Source organism: Mytilus trossulus, chromosome 11, assembly GCF_036588685.1.
Source record: "Mytilus trossulus isolate FHL-02 chromosome 11, PNRI_Mtr1.1.1.hap1, whole genome shotgun sequence".
NCBI lineage: Eukaryota > Metazoa > Mollusca > Bivalvia > Mytilida > Mytilidae > Mytilus > Mytilus trossulus.
The window spans coordinates 43,639,102-43,662,357 of record NC_086383.1 but is presented as its reverse complement, the minus strand read 5'-3'; the positions used below and the strand labels follow the sequence as shown (position 1 = coordinate 43,662,357).

General features: G+C 34.2%; 2 protein-coding genes across 2 annotated transcripts in view; one reads left to right on the top strand and one right to left on the bottom strand.

The window, feature by feature from the left end:
• LOC134690072 (hemicentin-1-like) overlaps positions 1–12,190 on the top strand; it is a 52,995-nt gene extending 40,805 nt beyond the window's left edge. Inside the window, exons 19-20 of the mRNA XM_063550047.1 lie at positions 11,275–11,342; positions 12,152–12,190. Of these exons, the coding sequence (XP_063406117.1) occupies positions 11,275–11,342; positions 12,152–12,190 (107 nt within the window). The remainder of the gene's footprint in view (positions 1–11,274; positions 11,343–12,151) is intronic.
• A 1,358-nt stretch (positions 12,191–13,548) lies between these two features.
• Positions 13,549–18,984, bottom strand: LOC134690071 (uncharacterized). Its single transcript, XM_063550046.1, has one exon. It carries the CDS (start codon positions 18,982–18,984, stop codon positions 13,549–13,551), a length of 5,436 nt encoding a protein of 1,811 aa, XP_063406116.1.
• Positions 18,985–23,256: the final 4,272 nt, after the last annotated feature.

Genomic DNA, 23,256 nt, shown 5'->3' with positions numbered 1-23,256 from the left:
ATTCCCTGACTAAAAATAACCATGGAGGGAAACCCCTGTTTATTAACTCAATTGGTGCAAAAGTATCATGTTTTTTGTGTTTGATTGTAAAAAATAGTTAATTAGCTTTCAATTAAAACAGGTTGAATGATTGAAATATTTTTAAAAATTAAATTAACTTTACATGTTTTGAGGGGAGACAACTTTGTAAACATCCTGTTTTTTTGGCAGTGAAAATTGAAAACTTATTTGCAGCCACTGTAGCTCTTTTCGGAGCAGGAAACCGTACCCTGAAACAAGATTTTTTTGAAAGGCCAGGTAAAAACCTACAAATTTCATACAGTTTTGATTATGAAAAATGTGCATGGATCATGTCTTCATGTCTGTGCACATGACCTGGTTTCAAGTTTTTTCTGTCAAAATTAGAGCTTTTTCCCCCCATGTTCATTGGATGGAATGTTTTTAATATATTAAAAGTACACATTATTTTTATTTCATTATAAACTAGAGAACATTCTGATTCCAGTGATATCAAGTTTTATACAAGTATCTTTATTAATCAGTCCACCACTAAGGGTCACTTATGCATGGTCCCTAAAAATGTGACGTCATAGAAAAAAACTGTTGATTGCACCCTTAAAGGGACAAATATATATTATAGTGATGTTTTAGCATAGAAAAGTGCATGCGAATGGAGTAAAATAATTCTGAAAAATATTGTACGGCATGTATACTTTAATTTAAAAGCATCAGTTTGGTATATTTAATGCAAATATTACAGATTTGTACATAGCAACCAGAAATAAGAAAACCAGACTCTGCGCGAATATTGAAGTTTTTTGCATCTTTTTGCGACATCATGATATTTTATTTAATCTCTCATATATTTGAAACCATAGGTTGCACATTTAAAGTGTAGATATTTTCTACTTTGACCTTTACTACTGATCAGTGTGACATAAATCTTAATTCATTATATTATATATTTGGTACTTTTTATAGTCTTGAAGGTACATGTGCCATTCCTAAGAAAAAACACTTTTTCCATATTTTTCTCAACTCAGCTATAACTTAGTTCACATAATACTAGGGACAAAATATATTTCAAGTAACTTTAGTCATGCTTATTTCATAGTTTTTATTCTATTTATTCAAAAGAAACCCTATTTTATGAATTATTTTCTTTGTAAAACTGATGAAAATGAGATACAGGAAATGTTTGGAATTAGCTGGTTTAATTGTTTGCCACTGGCCAATATGTCAGTACTACGCGACATGAGAAAAGAGCTGTATTATCACTATTCGTGGTCACAATCCTTAAAGTAAGACATCATTTTAATCGGTATAGTGTACAGATTCAGAAAAGCTAAGAAATTTTAATATATTGAATATAAAGTTTTGCCTTAAGGGTGCTATAAACAGTCTCGTATAAAAAACTAGGGGTTATTCCCTGACTAAAAATAACCATGGAGGGAAACCCCTGTTTATTAACTCAATTGGTGCAAAAGTATCATGTTTTTTGTGTTTGATTGTAAAAAATAGTTAATTAGCTTTCAATTAAAACAGGTTGAATGATTGAAATATTTTTAAAAATTAAATTAACTTTACATGTTTTGAGGGGAGACAACTTTGTAAACATCCTGTTTTTTTGGCAGTGAAAATTGAAAACTTATTTGCAGCCACTGTAGCTCTTTTCGGAGCAGGAAACCGTACCCTGAAACAAGATTTTTTTGAAAGGCCAGGTAAAAACCTACAAATTTCATACAGTTTTGATTATGAAAAATGTGCATGGATCATGTCTTCATGTCTGTGCACATGACCTGGTTTCAAGTTTTTTCTGTCAAAATTAGAGCTTTTTCCCCCCATGTTCATTGGATGGAATGTTTTTAATATATTAAAAGTACACATTATTTTTATTTCATTATAAACTAGAGAACATTCTGATTCCAGTGATATCAAGTTTTATACAAGTATCTTTATTAATCAGTCCACCACTAAGGGTCACTTATGCATGGTCCCTAAAAATGTGACGTCATAGAAAAAAACTGTTGATTGCACCCTTAAAGGGACAAATATATATTATAGTGATGTTTTAGCATAGAAAAGTGCATGCGAATGGAGTAAAATAATTCTGAAAAATATTGTACGGCATGTATACTTTAATTTAAAAGCATCAGTTTGGTATATTTAATGCAAATATTACAGATTTGTACATAGCAACCAGAAATAAGAAAACCAGACTCTGCGCGAATATTGAAGTTTTTTGCATCTTTTTGCGACATCATGATATTTTATTTAATCTCTCATATATTTGAAACCATAGGTTGCACATTTAAAGTGTAGATATTTTCTACTTTGACCTTTACTACTGATCAGTGTGACATAAATCTTAATTCATTATATTATATATTTGGTACTTTTTATAGTCTTGAAGGTACATGTGCCATTCCTAAGAAAAAACACTTTTTCCATATTTTTCTCAACTCAGCTATAACTTAGTTCACATAATACTAGGGACAAAATATATTTCAAGTAACTTTAGTCATGCTTATTTCATAGTTTTTATTCTATTTATTCAAAAGAAACCCTATTTTATGAATTATTTTCTTTGTAAAACTGATGAAAATGAGATACAGGAAATGTTTGGAATTAGCTGGTTTAACTGTTTGCCACTGGCCAATATGTCAGTACTACGCGACATGAGAAAAGAGCTGTATTATCACTATTCGTGGTCACAATCCTTAAAGTAAGACATCATTTTAATCGGTATAGTGTACAGATTCAGAAAAGCTAAGAAATTTTAATATATTGAATATAAAGTTTTGCCTTAAGGGTGCTATAAACAGTCTCGTATAAAAAACTAGGGGTTATTCCCTGACTAAAAATAACCATGGAGGGAAACCCCTGTTTATTAACTCAATTGGTGCAAAAGTATCATGTTTTTTGTGTTTGATTGTAAAAAATAGTTAATTAGCTTTCAATTAAAACAGGTTGAATGATTGAAATATTTTTAAAAATTAAATTAACTTTACATGTTTTGAGGGGAGACAACTTTGTAAACATCCTGTTTTTTTGGCAGTGAAAATTGAAAACTTATTTGCAGCCACTGTAGCTCTTTTCGGAGCAGGAAACCGTACCCTGAAACAAGATTTTTTTGAAAGGCCAGGTAAAAACCTACAAATTTCATACAGTTTTGATTATGAAAAATGTGCATGGATCATGTCTTCATGTCTGTGCACATGACCTGGTTTCAAGTTTTTTCTGTCAAAATTAGAGCTTTTTCCCCCCATGTTCATTGGATGGAATGTTTTTAATATATTAAAAGTACACATTATTTTTATTTCATTATAAACTAGAGAACATTCTGATTCCAGTGATATCAAGTTTTATACAAGTATCTTTATTAATCAGTCCACCACTAAGGGTCACTTATGCATGGTCCCTAAAAATGTGACGTCATAGAAAAAAACTGTTGATTGCACCCTTAAAGGGACAAATATATATTATAGTGATGTTTTAGCATAGAAAAGTGCATGCGAATGGAGTAAAATAATTCTGAAAAATATTGTACGGCATGTATACTTTAATTTAAAAGCATCAGTTTGGTATATTTAATGCAAATATTACAGATTTGTACATAGCAACCAGAAATAAGAAAACCAGACTCTGCGCGAATATTGAAGTTTTTTGCATCTTTTTGCGACATCATGATATTTTATTTAATCTCTCATATATTTGAAACCATAGGTTGCACATTTAAAGTGTAGATATTTTCTACTTTGACCTTTACTACTGATCAGTGTGACATAAATCTTAATTCATTATATTATATATTTGGTACTTTTTATAGTCTTGAAGGTACATGTGCCATTCCTAAGAAAAAACACTTTTTCCATATTTTTCTCAACTCAGCTATAACTTAGTTCACATAATACTAGGGACAAAATATATTTCAAGTAACTTTAGTCATGCTTATTTCATAGTTTTTATTCTATTTATTCAAAAGAAACCCTATTTTATGAATTATTTTCTTTGTAAAACTGATGAAAATGAGATACAGGAAATGTTTGGAATTAGCTGGTTTAACTGTTTGCCACTGGCCAATATGTCAGTACTACGCGACATGAGAAAAGAGCTGTATTATCACTATTCGTGGTCACAATCCTTAAAGTAAGACATCATTTTAATCGGTATAGTGTACAGATTCAGAAAAGCTAAGAAATTTTAATATATTGAATATAAAGTTTTGCCTTAAGGGTGCTATAAACAGTCTCGTATAAAAAACTAGGGGTTATTCCCTGACTAAAAATAACCATGGAGGGAAACCCCTGTTTATTAACTCAATTGGTGCAAAAGTATCATGTTTTTTGTGTTTGATTGTAAAAAATAGTTAATTAGCTTTCAATTAAAACAGGTTGAATGATTGAAATATTTTTAAAAATTAAATTAACTTTACATGTTTTGAGGGGAGACAACTTTGTAAACATCCTGTTTTTTTGGCAGTGAAAATTGAAAACTTATTTGCAGCCACTGTAGCTCTTTTCGGAGCAGGAAACCGTACCCTGAAACAAGATTTTTTTGAAAGGCCAGGTAAAAACCTACAAATTTCATACAGTTTTGATTATGAAAAATGTGCATGGATCATGTCTTCATGTCTGTGCACATGACCTGGTTTCAAGTTTTTTCTGTCAAAATTAGAGCTTTTTTCCCCCATGTTCATTGGATGGAATGTTTTTAATATATTAAAAGTACACATTATTTTTATTTTATTATAAACTAGAGAACATTCTGATTCCAGTGATATCAAGTTTTATACAAGTATCTTTATTAATCAGTCCACCACTAAGGGTCACTTATGCATGGTCCCTAAAAATGTGACGTCATAGAAAAAAACTGTTGATTGCACCCAAAGCTATGATTGCGTTGGATAAAAACCGCAATTTTTATACGTGTGCATGTCAAACAAATTTCGTTGTAGAAGTCTATATATATATATAGATTGCCTAACAATGTAATTTTAACACACTATTGTGTATGTAAATATAATAATGTTTAAAATATTTACAAGATGCTGAAAATAAACGCAATATTTCGCTAGACCAACTAGCTTTATCAAGCGTGCATCTATTCAGGTGAAATCGGATGTAGTTGATAAGAAACTTTTACAGCTCAATGTATATGCTGCACTTTGCTGCCTTGAAAATAAGAAAATTTTGCAGCTCAATGGCTATGTTCCACTTTGATTAAGCTGCCCTAAAAATAAGAAAATTTTGCAGCTCCTTGTATATGTTGATCTTTGATTTAGCTGCCTTGAAAATACATAATTGGTGGTTGAAGTTATCAACGTTCATTGGCCAACATTACGGGATAAAAAAGGACGATGCTTAGTTTTAAATTATTCTTTATCTTTCCTGTATCTTTTCTCGTCTTTTTTGTTAAGACCATCAGGTTCTAAAGTGTTCTTCTCCTTCTCGCCGTGGTGTCCCACTCAGTGTTGACTTCTATAAGTTGGAATGTTACATTTTCAAAAGGATGTTTCGTTGAACGAAGATGTCTTGTGAGATGACAGTTTTTGTTGGTTTTGTACGATGAGCGATGGTTATTGAGCCGAATATTAAATTTGTCCATTGTTTCTTCCACATACTGAATGCCACAAGTGCACATGTTAATATATAAATTGAGTTCTCCGTTTTTCAGTTGGAATTAGAGTAGATGGTATAATTATGTTAGTAACGAAGCTGATAAAAGAACTGTTTGTATTGGCAGCTCTTTAATTTTATTTGTGTAATTGAATTAATCTCTGTACTGATAAATCCACTCTCCCATAGAGGTGTATGTCATGTGCTGCTATTTATAGGCACTTATATATATATGTATATATACAACTCGTCTAAACATCAACCCAACAATGTTAGATCTGTAAATTTGCTTTCGCATATGTATATATATATATTTATAGTTTTCAATTTAGACTCGTTTATATATATTTTTTGTTTGGGCATGTATCATATTTTCCCTCCGGTTTATATGATCCGTTCATCCTATATTGTCTCTTAAAATTCAAGAGTCAATCTTAAATTGAGAGTAAATTATATGGCCTTCCAAATACCGTTTCGATCCCTAACATCACTGAAGAGACATATATTGTCGAAATCTAGATCTGGTGTACTAAAGAAATATTGACACCGAATGTTTGTGGCACAACATCGTAGCCACAAGTTAACCAAAATTTTTTTCTGTGACGTATTAAATTTATATTCAGATCCATTTTGTTACATCTTGTGATCAATTTTATTTGGCAATCGTCAATGGCAGTCAGCAGGGTTAAAGAACATCAGTTGTTCGACCTGTTAGTCAAATGCGTTTTGTTTAAATATACTTTTTCACTTTTTTGGTCTTTTGGAAAATGTTGTTTGTGCTGTTTTTAGACCCTTCTACAACGAAATTTGTTTGACATGCACACGTATAAAAATTGCGGTTTTTATCCAACGCAATCATAGGTTTGAACGTAGTTTTCAATTTAGACTCGTTTATATATATTTTTTGTTTGGGCATGTATCATATTTTCCCTTCGGTTTATATGATCCGTTCATCCTATATTGTCTCTTAAAATTCAAGAGTCAATCTTAAATTGAGAGTAAATTATATGGCCTTCCAAATACCGTTTCGATCCCTAACATCACTGAAAAGACATATATTGTCGAAATCTAGATCTGGTGTACTAAAGAAATATTGACACCGAATGTTTGTGGCACAACATCGTAGCCACATGTTAACCAAAATTTTTTTCTGTGACGTATTTAATTTATATTCAGATCCATTTTGTTACATCTTGTGATCAATTTTATTTGGCAATCGTCAATGGCAGTCAGCAGGGTTAAAGAACATCAGTTGTTCGACCTGTTAGTCAAATGCGTTTTGTTTAAATATACTTTTTCACTTTTTTGGTCTTTTGGAAAATGTTGTTTGTGCTGTTTTTAGACCCTTCTACAACGAAATTTGTTTGACATGCACACGTATAAAAATTGCGGTTTTTATCCAACGCAATCATAGGTTTGAACGTAGTTTTCAATTTAGACTCGTTTATATATATTTTTTGTTTGGGCATGTATCATATTTTCCCTCCGGTTTATATGATCCGTTCATCCTATATTGTCTCTTAAAATTCAAGAGTCAATCTTAAATTGAGAGTAAATTATATGGCCTTCCAAATACCGTTTCGATCCCTAACATCACTGAAAAGACATATATTGTCGAAATCTAGATCTGGTGTACTAAAGAAATATTGACACCAAATGTTTGTGGCACAACATCGTAGCCACAAGTTAACCAAAATTTTTTTCTGTGACGTATTAAATTTATATTCAGATCCATTTTGTTACATCTTGTGATCAATTTTATTTGGCAATCGTCAATGGCAGTCAGCAGGGTTAAAGAACATCAGTTGTTCGACCTGTTAGTCAAATGCGTTTTGTTTAAATATACTTTTTCACTTTTTTGGTCTTTTGGAAAATGTTGTTTGTGCTGTTTTTAGACCCTTCTACAACGAAATTTGTTTGACATGCACACGTATAAAAATTGCGGTTTTTATCCAACGCAATCATAGGTTTGAACGTAGTTTTCAATTTAGACGAGTTGTATATATATTTATAAATATATATATACAACTCGTCTAAACATCAACCCAACAATGTTAGATCTGTAAATTTGCTTTCGCAAATTTTTGGTTCTTCCCTCGCCGGGATTCGAACCCATGCTACTATGATATCGTGACACCAAATCGCCTGCACTGCAGTCGTCCCGCTAGAACACACGACCACCTGGGCTCTCAAAAAAAGAGCCTTCGGTGGGCATGTGTTACCTTTCCACGTCAGTTTTAATCTAGCGGCGTACTACAGTTCATGATATATAAGGCATGAAGATGTACTAAAATCAGAATTTACGTAACTTACACAACTTAAAATGACAAAACAATGTCATTGCTTCTGGAAAGATATGGACAAACTAGACTCTGTAACTACTATGAAAAATCAGAAACTTATGTCAGAGGTCTCGAGTATTAATCAAAATTTAGTACGAGAATACAAATCCATAAACTTGACATTGAATCATTTATACCTAGCGTTTGAAATTGAATATTAAAGTGACCGAAATATATCGAAAAAAGGTCAACTCGCAGGCGCTTCATTTTTAACTAATATGAAGTCACGTTAAAAGGAGTAGGTCCGGTAAGGGCCGATTTTGGCCTCAAATTTCAGGTACATCAGATGCAAGAGATGTTTACCACTTTTAAAACATTTAAGTGTCTATTTCATTTGATAAAATTATTTTCTGTGAAAGATTTTAACTGATATAGTCATTAAAAACGCCCGATTCAAGCTGAAACATGAAACATCTACCAAATATGCCGAAAAATGTCATTTTTTAAATGTGTTTTGTCAAAAATGAAAGTGGCCGCATCCGTGTTCATCCTCAACCTTTATATCTGTTATGTATTATCATCAAATACAACTTACATTTCACTATTAAGGATGAACACGAATGCGGCCACTTTCTTTTTACACGAAAATCGTCTAAAATTTAACTAAAAGGCTAGAGTTGTAAAGATTTCAATAATTTAGCATGACTTAATTGTGCAAGTGCCCGATATATATGTGCATTGTATTGTCAAAATCAGCCTATAACTAAAAGTTTACATGTTAACAATTTTGTAAAATTGCTATAGTTTGGGGCCAAAAGGGGGTCTTATTGGACCTACTCCTTTGACGTTTATGAAATCCGAAAAGTTATTGTACTTTACTTGCCGTATTTGTAAGCGATATTGAGCATGTTGTGACGAAAGGCTATGGGACGACTATGCATTAAAAAGGGCGAAGTCAGAAGTTACTGTCTCCTTTCTTATTTGAACCCTAAACAACGAAATATTGGAATTAAAAGGTACAGTTACAATTTCTTTATCTGTCTTAATACTTACATTAAACCTCATCATATTAATAAGTTACATTTTATTAAAGTTACACTGAGGTAATTATTTGATAACTTGCATTATTTCGGAATACATTCTACTTTCCAATTCAAGTAGTTATGCATATCGCGGACTATTTTATAAACTGGCAAATGAGTTAACTTGTATGAAGAATCTTCAGCGTGAGATGTGATAACAATATAAATGGTATTTTTATGGTCATTGGGTACCGTAATATCTTTCTTGAGATAAGATATTATCGTTTCATTACTTGACATCCCTTGTTAACTATGATCTGCTCAACATGGCACAGTCCAATAAAAGTAGACTCATCCAGGGTTGATACACCCTCGTTACTAGGAAATATTGGATAATGGTATTGTCGAAAAGTGGAATATCCCAATCATCCAGGGGTATATAAACAGCCGTCAGCAGTCAGTCAGGGTCGGTATTACGATCAGATCACACGTTTAAGTGATAGGATAAATACCTGCTATTGTTCCAAACAGTGGATTCACTGCTCAAGTCTGTTCAATAACTGAAACTTAGTAGAAGAATTATCTTAAGCTGTAAGTGAGCTGTATCGAGAGAAACGAAAGAGCTAGAGAGTTTCGTTGGTTAATATATAGCGGAAAGAGCAACACTTTTGCGAGCCGGTTGAGCTATCTATTTTATATAGAGCTACAGCGCTAGTGAGTCTGTTGAGCTAAGAGCTAGTGGGCAAGTAGATCTTGCTATATAATTGAGTCAGTGATATATATATTGAGTCAGTTGCTATATAATTGAGACATATAGAGTCAGTAAGCCAGTTGGGCTGAAAATAAATTGAGCTGAAGTATCTTAATGAGATAGAGAGTTAGACAGGGATTATAAATAAGAAGAATATATATATACAAGTATCAGATCTCGAGAATCAACTCGGGTACGGACCTCAGACACGTTACAATGTGAGTTGCACAATTGATGAGTGAATACATGTAGTTGTATATCGATTGAAGTCTGTTAATTAAGGTTGTTTATATAATTGAACTATAAACAACTACCATCAAGTGGGAGGTGTCAGCTCTCTATAAAACCCCGTTTAACTAAACATTTCGTTGAAAAGTGCCTATACCGATTTGGGAATATGGCACTTGTTCCGTTGATTTGAATTTGCCAATTTAGAAAGATAAAAAAAGATATCTTTTTTTTAAATTTGCCTTGGAATTAGATATTTTTGTAATTCTGTTTTTTGTATTCTCGTTATATAGACCAATTACGTTAGCAACCCCCAAACACATAATAGGTTAATGTGACAATCATTGGGATCAAGCAGGCAAAAATGTGTCCGCATATATTACTGACATGCAACACAACGGACTAAAAATTCAAGCAAATATAGACAATTTTCACTTTCAAACATTTATGGGGAGGAAACGGGACGGGACCTTTATACTGTTACTTACACATACAATGTAAGATCGCACTGGTTATCGGAACTATGGATGCATCAAACAAAGTACATGTATTCCATATCTGAGAAACAGGCAATATAAGTCATCAATTTAAAAAGAATTCATACATGTTTATGTCATGCAAAATTATCAGTTAAACTGAGTTCTGCAAGGATCACCAGTCCTTCACCTTTAATTTGATTCCTAAATTACCAAAATATAGTTTACCCAGTTTGATATTTACATCTATGCGTAGGAACTATTTTAGGTTAATTATGCACTTCTTTACAGTATATTATTTTGACCAGGTCCGAGTAAGCATCGTAAATTTCACGGGCGCCATCACAAGTTAATCGACCGTTCACATAATGATATCGCATATGTTCCTTATGTCGTATCTTCAATCCCGTGCTCTTTTCACCAATACAACCTACCGAATTAAACTATTTACTGGATTTGCAATTACATGAGCACCACTACGGTTGCCACAAGTGGAGCAGGATCTGCTTACCCTTCGGGAGCACCTAACGTCACTTCCAGTTTTTGATGGGATACGTTTTGCTTAGCCTCTGTCTGTTGTGTACTGTGTAGTATTACTAGTATTTGTCAGTTTGTCTTTTGCCGTGGTGTTGTCAGTTTGTTTTCGATCTGGTATCGATCGCCTCTCTTTTACACTATAGTACACTATTTAACAAATATAAAAAAGAAGATGTGGTATGAATGCCAATAACACAACTCTCCACAATAGACCAATACGACACAGAAAGGAACAAATACTAAAAAACTCAATTTTGATTTACACAAAATATAAGTGTTGTAAAGAAAATGTCGAACTGTTACATTAATAGCATTACAAAAACTCACTCAAAAAAATATGCTTTTCTCTGTATTTTACAGAGGCTGGCTCTCGCTTACGCCGGAAGGACAGCAGAGATATAATAGCTACCGATCAAGTTAATCTCGAGGTGAGTTTATAAATATCAATTTATAAGTACTAGGTTATCATACACTATGCTGGTATATACGTACAGATAATGAATGTATAAAAGGTGTAAACTTGTATTCTTCAGAAAAAATAATTTGAGATGATAAAGAATAAAAAGAACATTTGCAGAAATCGTATGAAAATCAAAGTAATACGATTTAAATTAAATATTTAGGAACAACTATACTCATGATTTAAAACGAAATCCAAATATGCTACATAGGTTGAAAAATAGAGGCGAAATCGACCTGAAATGCCATGGTAAAAACTAACTATTTTATTTTACCAGACTCAAGCTGGCAGTAACTTGAATAATTCAAGCCCTTACTGTTTCCGAATGTAGTGATCGATATGGAGCGTAATATGACGACTGGATTATTCGGATTAAGCTTGCAGCCACTTTTAGCAGCCAATCAAGATAGCAGCCACTTTTTCCCAGCAGGCAATTTTGATGATTTGTATAAAAGGCCAAAAAACTGCATGAGACTCAAACGTTCCGAAAATCTAAAAAGTGGCTGCTTAAAGTGGCTGCCAGCTTGAGACTAGTTATTATTTATGACATGACATGGTTTTTTTTATACTAATTTGATATAATATTATAAGCCTGAAATAATTTTTAAAGTGATATTTACAATTATGATTTCGTCGAGTCTGTCAAGTTATGTATTGCGGATTTTTTGTTATAAAACAGCATAGAATTCGAAACAAGTTGTAACTTACTTTATATCTTTTCATATTATTTTATTAGAGATAAATAAAAACTAATTGCTTTTTTTATTATTATTTCAGTTTCATGGAAAACGCAATTCTACGAAAGCCGGTCGATAATAACTTAAATGTTACTGTTCTTCGTCAGCCTTTCAGCTTACATTTTATATCAGAGATCTCATATCAATGTAACCAATCATTACAACTAGATAGTATGCTGTAAAAGACTATCATTTCTGAAGATATTTTTTTTTGTTTTGAAGATTTTTTTATTTTTTTTGTCTCTTTAGTGTTTCTATGATGCATTATCGTTTATGAACAGAAATCAAAAAGGGATTTTTTCTTCTTCTCTTAATTGATCCGATAAGTGAAGCTTTTTTCGATTGATTTGTATAAATTCTTATTTTGTGCTGTTACATCACTGCACCAAGTAAGGGGAGGTTTGGGCGCCCGCAAACAAGTTTAGTCCCGTAACATTATGTGTGTATTTGTTCCAAGTCAGATTATTGTAGGTAAGTGGTCAGGGGCGGATAAAGTATTTTAGATTAGGAGTGCACAAATATTATTTTTTAGGTAAAACTATCGAAATATTCTTTATTAAGGTGAGAACAACCGATAATTTACAATTTTTGGTGGGCGCACGCCAACCATGAACCCTGATGGTTGTCGTTTGTAGATGTATATATCATATAATTATGTTTTTCGTTTATTGTTTGTACATAGATTAGTTAGTTTTTTTGTTTGGATTTTCCATTCATTTTTTTTCTCATGTTGGGGTCTTTTATTATAACTTGCTGTTAGTTAGTTATTTGGCTTTTTGTTGAAGGACTTAGGGAAAATCATGCAGTTGCAAACTACAACATCAATAAGTTCCAGGTGTACAGTTGTCTCATTAGCAGTAGTACCAAATTTTTTTTTTTTATTTTATGTCTTATTTTGATATCGAGTTAGATGTTTTATTGTATCACTATGTCATAAATATATAAAAGTGTCACATAAAACGTCACATGTTGCTGTATTCCTGTAGAAAATAGTAATAAATGTTATATCAAATGTTTTATTGAACATCATAAGTAGAAGGAAATCTGACGACACCATGGCTTATAAAGTGTGACTGAAAGAAAAACAACAGTATACAAATCACAATACATGACAAAACGAAAGGCTGAGCATCACGAACCCCATGTTGAATAATCTAAGTAAATCATGCGTTGTGTTTTCTATACGTTTAATCGTTGTGATAGCTAATGCATATAATATAACGTCACACAGTATAGCGTTATGGTAACAACGTTACCATAACGTAATGTTAGTACTTCGCGTATTTTCCGACATTCTGGGGGCCGACAAAAGTGAAAATTTTATATGAAAATATTAAAAAATGTAAATTCACAATATAGATAAATAAATATTTAAAATTAATGTCCATCTCAAATAAAATAATTTACTTCCTTAACCTCAAATAAACACAATTAAAGTTATTTCTTGGTCCATTCGTGGACGTTTCTCCTGGCACACACGGCGGCCTCACGAAACGGTAATCGTCTCTGTATGTCACCAGTTCCCGGTTGTTGAGTTTCACGTGTTTCCTTTGGGTGGATATTGTCACATATCTCTAAGGGATATAATTTGACGATCGGTCGTGAAAAGCGTCCGGATTTTGTTCTCACTTCGGCTGCTCTTGTAAGTCCATCATTTCCAGTTATTAAAGAATCAACGACTCCAATTGTCCATTTGTTTCTTGGATACTTGTCTTCATGGATTTGAACAACATCTCCCACTTTAATTGTCTGGTCGTTATCTCCTGTTCGGGTGTGGTATTCACGTAGCGACGTAAGATATTCTGATTTCCATCGTGACCAAAATTGGTCAATTACGAAATTTTGTAGTTCAGCACGTTTAGAAATGTCGCTTCTTTCTATGAAACTTGTATTTTCGTCGATGTCTTGTCGTGGATACGGTGTAGTTGTAATCCTTCTCCCATAAAGCAGGTGCGATGGTGTCAAAGGTTCCTGATCCTCGATGTCGGTGGACACATACGTTAAAGGCCGATCGTTCAACACGGCTTCAATTTCGGTGACTATTGTTTGTAAATCCTCCAATGTAATGTACGATCTTCCAAGAACTTTTCGTAAGCACATTTTTGTTAGTCCTATTAAGCGCTCCCACCAACCACCATACCAGGGAGCTCGTTTTATTATGAATTTCCAAGTCGTTCCACAGACGGATAACGCATCATTTAAGGTTTCAGATTTGGTTAGTCTCTCTAAAGTCTCGGATGCGGCCATGTATGTTGACGCATTGTCAGATATCATCACTCTCGGCAAAGACTTGCGGCTCGTAAATCTTCTGAACGCTTGTAAAAAAGATCTTTCTTTAAGATCTGTGACGACCTCTAAATGCACTGCGCGCGTTGACGCACATGTAAATAAGCATATGAATACTTTGCTCCCTTGTCCGTTATTGTCTTTAACATATAACGCTCCAGTAAAATCAACACCTGTGACGGTAAACGGTGGTGCTTCCATTAATCTTGTCTTTGGTAGAGGTGGAGGATCTGGCGCACTGTACGGTTTTCCGGTTACTTTACGACAAGTGACGCATTTACGAAGAACTTTTTTCACTTGTTGACGTATTTTAGGTATCCAATAATTTTGGCGAATCTCGGTGACTGTGGCTAATACTCCTGAATGTTTTAAATTCTTATGAACTTCCGATATAAGCAATTCAGTGAAATGATAATTATTTGGTAATAAACACGGAAATCTTGAATTTTCACTAATTGGAGCATTATGAATTCTCCCGCGGCAACGAATAATTTCTTTCTCGTCTATATATAGTCGTAATTGTCGAATTAAAGTATTGGGTGTGTTCGATTGCGACTTCAAAGTCCTGATTTCTTTATCAAATGAAATCCTCTGAGCACTTATTATCCATTTTTCTGTTGCAGCTTGTAGTTCCTCGCATGTGATGAATTTGCTCTGTATTCTCTGTGAGCGTGATTTGCGGCAATTCGCTATGAATCGGTAAATCCACGAACTAACACGTAGTATCTTTGTTAATGTACTGTATCTCATAATATCCAGTATGCAATGAATGCCATGTGTATTATTCCCTTCAATTGTATTTGTAACGTTCTCCTCTTGATCTATATTCGTTAAAAGAATGCATGTGTTAGGTGTCCACTGCGGCCAAGATTTTGAACAATTGATCCATTCCGGTCCATTAAACCACAGTTTAGCATCTGCTAGTTGTGAAGCGCTGATTCCTCTTGTCAATAGGTCTGCAGGGTTGTCATTCGTTGGACAATATTTCCACTCTGAATCCTGTGTTAAAGATTTAATTTCTGTAATTCTGTTGTGAAGGAATTTTTTCAAATGTTTAGTCGTTGTTAACCAGTGTAAAACTATTTGACTGTCCGACCAATACGTGACTTTGTTTATTGATAAAGCTGATTTTACGTGTGTTGCAATTCTAGCTCCTATCACAGCGGCCATTAGTTCTAATTGTGGTAATGTCAACGTCTTTATAGGTGCAACACGGCTCTTAGCAAATACTAATGTTGACTGCTGTCCATTTGTAACATAAACAGCTGATCCGTAGGCTTTCTGGCTGGCATCAACGAAAACATGTAACTGTTTTGGTTCATCTGTACTCTTAGTTAAAATCTGTCTCGGTAACTCTGTGTTTGTTGAAAATTCTAAGTCTCTAGCTAATTCCATCCACTGTTGTTGTACGTTTAACGGTAGTGGTTCATCCCACTCAAGTTTGTCTTTCCAGAGGTCTTGCATTAAGATTTTGGCCCTAACGGACACTGGCGAAAGTAATCCCATAGGATCGTAGATTCGAGATGATTGACTCAGTATTTCACGTTTTGTTATGTTTGGTTCCTTAATATCTGTTACATTAACTTTATGAAAAGAAATTGTATCTTTTTCAGTGTTCCATATCATTCCTAGTATTTTTACCGTTATGTTCTTTTCGGCTAAATTTTCGTTTTTTGCAATTTCAGTTAAATCACTGCAGTTTGAGCTCCAAGATCGCAAATTGAATCCTCCCTTTGACATGACATTTCTCGCATCCTTGAAATATGCAATGGCTTCGTCATAAGTCTCAACGCTTGACAGAATATTGTCTACATATAAGTCCCTTTTCATCGTTTGTGTTATACTATTTTCATTTTCGTCCAAGTGCTTAAGTAGAGTGGCATTTAAAATAAATGGTGAGCATGTTGCGCCAAACAATATCGATTTAAACCTGTAAGTTGTAAGATTGCTACGTGGGTCGTCGGGGTCAGCTAGCCAAAAGAAACGTGTAGCGTCACGATCCTTCTTGTCAAGTCCTATCTGTAAAAATGCCTTTTCAATATCTGTACTGATACCATATTTTCCGATTCTGAATCGCATTAATATTTTCGTCAAGTCATTTAGATTTGGTGGTGTTGACATTAAGCAATCATTTAAGCTTGCTAAATCTTGCTGTGGTTTACAACTACAGTCGTACACTATACGAATAGGGGTAGTCTCGGAATCTTTTTTAACAGGATGGTGAGGAATGTAGTGAATCATATGATTGTTGTTATCATCTTCCATATCTGGAACCCTCTCTATAAATCCTCTCTTTTCTTGTTCATTGATTATTTCACTGTATTTTTGTAGCAAGTGCGGTTCCCGGTTTAGACGTCTAATTATATTATCGGTCCTACCTTTAGCAATGGCCATATTTGAAGGCAAATCTGGGTGGTCAACTTTCCAAGGCAACTTTGCTGTGTATTTTCCATTCTCGTAATCAATAGCTGTGTTCTGGTATGTCTGTAAATAGTTGGTGTTCTCCTTGTTTTCACATGTATTGATTCCTATTGACTCAAGTGTCCAAAACTTTTCAATCTCTGTCTCCTCCAATTGATGGGATGAAATGACGTTTAAAAGAACTGTAGATCTTGAATGCTGGCTGATATTTCCAATAGTTGGTCCTGATAACAGATATCCTATCTTTGACTGTACAGCGGTGGGTCCTTTTCCTCTTATGATTTTGTCCTCAATAATTTCCCAGTAATAATCCGCGCCTATTAGTAGGTCGATCTCAAAACGCTCTCCACTGTGTACAGAATTTGCAAGTTTAAGTCCTCTCAAATGTGGCAAGCTCTTTGTAGTATGTGAAATACTGTTATGAATCGGGACGGCAATTTCCGGCACAATGAGTGTGTTTATACGCACATGTTCTCCCGTGTCGGTCTGTAATTGTATTGTTGCAGTTTCCAAGTTACGAACTTTCTGAGATAAATCTCCGAACGCAGACAGTTGAATGCTGACTTTCCCCGTTGTTTTAATTTCAAGTTTATCGGCTAATTTCTGAGTGATAAAGGAACGTTGCGCTCCTTCGTCAAATAAGATGTTACATTCTGTTTTTACGTCGTTATATATAACTGGTGCAGTTGCTGTTTTTAGGAGAATGTCGGGACTTACTTGTGATGCATGCAATACACTAGTTGTGTCTGATGTTTCAACCACGTTGATAGCTGTCTGCTGTATTTTCGGCTCCTGCTTCGTATCTGTAATGACCTCTTTCCCTTTACATATGCTTGTATGATGCATTCCATTACAATTTTTACACCGTTTTGTAGACTTACATGCGGCCACCCGGTGTGACCCTAAACAGTTAAAACATAGTTGTTTCTGTTTTACTATTTGATTTCTAGCGTTTGCGTCTGTTACTTCAGAGCACTCCGTTGGATAGTGCTGACCTGAACAAAAAATACATGTATGCGTATTTACCTTCTTCCGTGTGTCAGTTAATTTACCTTTATTGTGTGATCTTGGTTTTGTACCTGTGAAAAATGCTGTGGTGTGCAATCTGTCCGGTTCCATGACTCCCTGTCCTGCCTCAAGTATTTCAATCTCTTTAGTTATTGATTTTCGTAGATTTTGCAACATCAAATTATCTCTCCCGTGTTCTCTTGCAATAGATTTTCTTACGTCAATCGGTAACTTGTCCAAAACTACAGGTACCAAAAGCGAACCATACATCTCTGATGTTTGACCAAGTGACTCTAATCCTCGTACGTATGATTCTAATCTGTCTCCGTAAGACCTTAAACTAAAAGCATCATTTGTCGGTGCGGGTAAATTCATGAGTGCTTTCATGTAAGCATGTATCAGTTTGCTAGGTTGTCCGAACCGATCTCTGAGAAGGTTGACTGCGGTTTCGTAGTTACCATTTGTCAAAGCGAATCCCTCTACTGTTTGCGCGGCGCTTCCCTCTAGCTGGGCTTTCAGATAATTAAACTTTTGGATTGAAGTTAATGTGTCGTTGAAGTGTATGGATGACTCGAAACAATCCCAAAATGTCTGCCACTTGAGAATATCTCCATTAAAATAGGGTGAGTCTAACTTTGGAAGCCTATGGTAATTAGATTTTGAAGATCTCGGTTCTGACGGGACTTGAAACATGACATTCTCTGACGGACGGGTATGAACTGCAGGGGCGTGCATTGAATACTGCTGGTTGATAGAATCTATTGCACATGTGTTCATATCAACTCTAGCTTCGGGTGTGAAATTATATGCGTCTGGGTTAAGTCTGCTCGTTGAAGGACCAACAATATCATGCGAAATTACAGTACTTGTTTCAAAGGACTTAATAAATTTCCGAATTTGTCTAATTTTACAATCAAGTTCGTACATATACTCATCTGAGTCGGTGATTTCCTGCTCCAGATTTTCCTCCGATGTCTGTTCCAAAAGTCTGTTATTCAGGTCAATCAATGTTTTCTGTTTCTGCGTGACGGCATCATCAAGGGCTTTCACTTCGTCAACTTCTGTGTCTGTTTTTGACTTTAACTCGTCGAATTTCACAAGTAGCTTCGTGACGGCTCCTTTGTGTCCAGCACGAACTGACTTCAGCTTTGAATCCATATATATCCAAAGGTTACGGCACCATTAAATGTTGAATAATCTAAGTAAATCATGCGTTGTGTTTTCTATACGTTTAATCGTTGTGATAGCTAATGCATATAATATAACGTCACACAGTATAGCGTTATGGTAACAACGTTACCATAACGTAATGTTAGTACTTCGCGTATTTTCCGACACCCCACCAATAACCGAGGCGATCTTGTAAGTGCTCTGAATCAGTAAACCGATGTCACTGCATATGAAGCACCTATCTGTATCGTCGAGCGTATACATGTACTACATGTATTATGTACAATTCGGTGAGAAGACTTATTAGATGAACAAAAGAGGAAGGGTTGTGGTTTTAACGATTGGAACACATCCGTGGTAATCTACGCACAGATAATCCACACAGTCCACCAACTCAGACTGGCGTCCTTCAAAAGATACCACATATTCAAACTCATAAGTCGGAAACAATCAGACAATATCACTGCATGCAAAAATGGAAAAGCTGCGAAATGAAATCGAAACAGACACCAATACACAAAACACAACAAAGAAACTATACACCATTACCTAAAGACTAGGCAACGTGAACCCAACCAAAATCCGTGCTGATATCAGTTGCTCTGGAAGGGTATTGTTAAAAATTCTATGTTGTCATCTATATACATTTTTACCTCTCGGTTATAGCAGATTTTTAACATTAAAAATAATTTGACACATTGACGAATGAAAAATAAAACTTTAATCACTTTAATTTGTTATTTATTAGTAGAGATTATCTTAAAATGTGATACCCATTGTCGAGATTGTCTTAAATTCAGACATCCATTGTCGAGATTATCTTAAAATCAAATATACACTAGAACACACCCGCGAAATCGCGGGTATAGTACAGCTTTGTGGACTGTTGTAGGATGATTTTTTTTGTAAAAGATAGTATGTATGGGAAATTTCATAAAAGATATCAACAGCCTTCTCCCTTGTTCAAAAGTCCGATATTCGTTTCCTATCTGTTAAATTCAGATTAATACGTGTGTCTGGTCTCAGACCACAATTATCCTTCTCATTTGCTACAATGCTGCTTTTGGTAAAAGTCAAATAAAATTAACAATTTGCACCGTTTCAAACATGAAATAAATCTAACTGCTTATATATAGACCTTTATTAGTCTAATAAAATATGCTTCTAGGACAATCCGTCAGTGTTTTTTTCTTTTCTTTTGAGAGCCTTATTAAGATGTCAATGGTAGGATATGCATCATGTATAAATGACTTAGGCTAATTTGAGGAGTTGTCGGAGGGGTCCTGATCCCGAAATCACGCGCTTAAAACCATGAAATCCAGAGATGCAGAATTAAGAGAAAAGCATACCCCGAAATCACGAAATCGAAAAATATATTCCCGGATCCAGTAAGGATCAATCCCCAAATCCCGCGCTTAAAAACACACGATCCCGTCGCCCCGAAAAATGCTCGCCTACTTTTAATCTCTACCTTACTTTCATTTTTGCCAAACTCACTTTTTTCCCTTTCAACAATAAATTTTTATGTCCCATTTACGGGCATTATGTTTTCAAGCTAGTCTGTCCGTCCGTCCGTCCATGTATGTCCCGCTTCAGGTTAAAGTTTTTGGTCGAGGTAGTTTTAGATGAAGTTAAGCATGTTTTACTTCTTTTAATATATATGCAAGTGGTATGACCCCTTAAGTAATCAGTTCAAAGAAAACAGTAGACAGAGTCAGGGCCGACATTCTATACTAACATAGAAAGTCCCTGACAGAATACAGATAGTCTCTATATATTAAAGTAGTATAATCGTAGTTTACTTGTAGATAACGCGAAAAATAATTATCTTCTTTAAGGAGGTATCATAGTTGTGGTTCTTGCGATCTAAACACCGTCATATGAAACGCCAGTTTTATATACTACAGAGTCTATATATATCGTTGCATTTGGGATATTGGAACACCAGGGGTCTAACCGTCATCAGAGCGGTCTCTCGTAGGTTTTCACTATATATTTATTCTATTTTTGGCTTTCCATAGATATTTCTATTTATATTTCTGAATGTTTTTGAGTGGCCGGCTTTAGTTTTAGTTTTATATATTATATATTAAATTAAATCTTTGATGAATCTTTGATGTCGTTTTATTGATAAAAATCTTCATTACATAAAGACAAATATGCATCTTATATAAGGGTTTATGGACAACGATAATTTACGACAGCTTGAAGGGTCATAACACTATTTGCAGGCGAAATTTTTCACTCCTGTTAACTATGAAAAATATACTTTTTAATAGTTTTCAACTAAATTTTAGTATTGAATCGACTGCTAGCAACCGGTTGGATATTGAATATTGAATAACAAACCGGCAGCTAACTTCACATACATATTTAAAACGTAATGAAATGCTTTTAAAATCAGTACAAGCCGCAAAATTGTCGAATTCCGCTATTAAATTATATTTAACTAAGATCTAGCGATTGTTGGAACGTTTGAGTCTCGTGCTGGTTTTTGGTTTTTAGACATATCGTCAAGATTGGCTGCTGGAAAAAAGTGGCTGCTATCTTGATTGGCCGATAAATTATACCGTACTGTTGTTTTTCCCCTTTGAATGGGTTAACACTTAGTCTAGTAATTTTGGGGCCCTTTATAGCCTGTTGTTCGGTGTGAGCCAAGGCTTCGTGATAAAGGCCGTACATTGACCTACAATAGTTTACTTTTATAAATAATTTTTATTTGAATGGAGAGTTGTCTCCTTGGCACTCATACCACATCTTCCTATATCTATTTACTGTGGATTCATTTATTTTCGTGGGTACCAATTTTCGTGGATTAAAAAAATCTTGCATGTTCGTTGATTACTTAATTTCCTGATTTTGCCGAGTCTGTATATATGAGCCTATATAAAAGTTTGTATTCGTTGAACATTTTATTTCATGGTTCTGCTGTAACCACGAAATCCACGAAAATCGGTATGAAACGATTAATAATGAGGCCACAGTATATTAAATCTCGCACTAAGGTTACCGTAGTGGTTCATTCCCTCTATTCCCACTTTTTATAAATCTGGTAAGAAAAGGTAAAATTTAAGGTTGGAATAGGAGGAAAACTTGTGCAAACAAGGGATTATACTGTACAAACATTTTTTAATCAACTGTTAATTGACCAGTGTTTTTTTTTATTATTATAACAGGTAATAAGTTATTTTTGCATCTGTATGAATACTGTTTTTTTTTTAACAAAATAAATATGAAAGAAATTAAAAAAAATATAAGTAAATTATTTTATTACGTTTATAATAAAAATTCAACTGTAGATCTTCATTTTTGTCGAGCCTTCGACTTTTGTCGAAAAAGCGAGACTAAGCGATCCTTCATTCCGTCGTCGTCGTCGGCGGCAGCGTCCACAAATATTCATTTGTGGTTAAAGTTTTTGAAATTTTAATAACTTTTTTAAACTATACTGGATTACTTCCAAACATGGACAGAAGCTTGTTTATGATCATATTAAGATAGTATCCAGAAGTAAATTTTGTAAAAATAAAATTCCATTTTTTTCCGTATTAGTTTTTCTGCGGGGAAACATTACATTCACTCTGTGGTTCAAGTTTTTAAAATTTTAATAACTTTCTTAAACTATCCTGGGTTTGTACCAAACTTAGACAGAAGCTAGTTTATGATCAAAAGATAATATGCATAAGGAAATTTTGTAAATCCATTTTTTCCGTATTTTACTTTTAAATGGACTTAGATTTTCTCCCAGGAAATAACATGTTCACTCTGTTGTTAAATTAAAAAAAAAAAAACTTTCTTTTGCTACTTTTAATTTGTACTAAACTTAGACAGAAGCTTGTTTAAGATCATAAGCTACAGTGGAGATCACTTCTAACCTCTCATTAAATCTGTCAGAATCTGTCAGGAGAACTGTTCTAGGACAGTACGTAGAACTGTCAGCCTGACACCTTTTAGTCAGTTCTAGGTTAGAACTGTTCTAGCTATAACTGATTTGGTCAGTTCTACCTAGAACTGATTTGGACAGTTCTACCTAGAACTGATCCTGACAGTTCTACCATAGAACTGATTTGGACAGTTCTACCTAGAACTGATCCTGACAGTTCTACTCTAGAACAGTTTTAGTCAGTTCTACTTCTAGAACAGTTCTGATTACAAATTCTACGGCTAGAATTGATTTATAAATTCTACGGCTAGAATTGATTTATAAATTCTACGGCTCAGAGAATTGATTTTTAAGTTTTGAGAACTCTTTGTCTAAATATA

Bases quoted from the DNA above. Each gene is read 5' to 3' on its own strand.
- LOC134690071 (XM_063550046.1), bottom strand. From the start codon at position 18,984: ATGGATTCAAAGCTGAAGTCAGTTCGTGCTGGACACAAAGGAGCCGTC.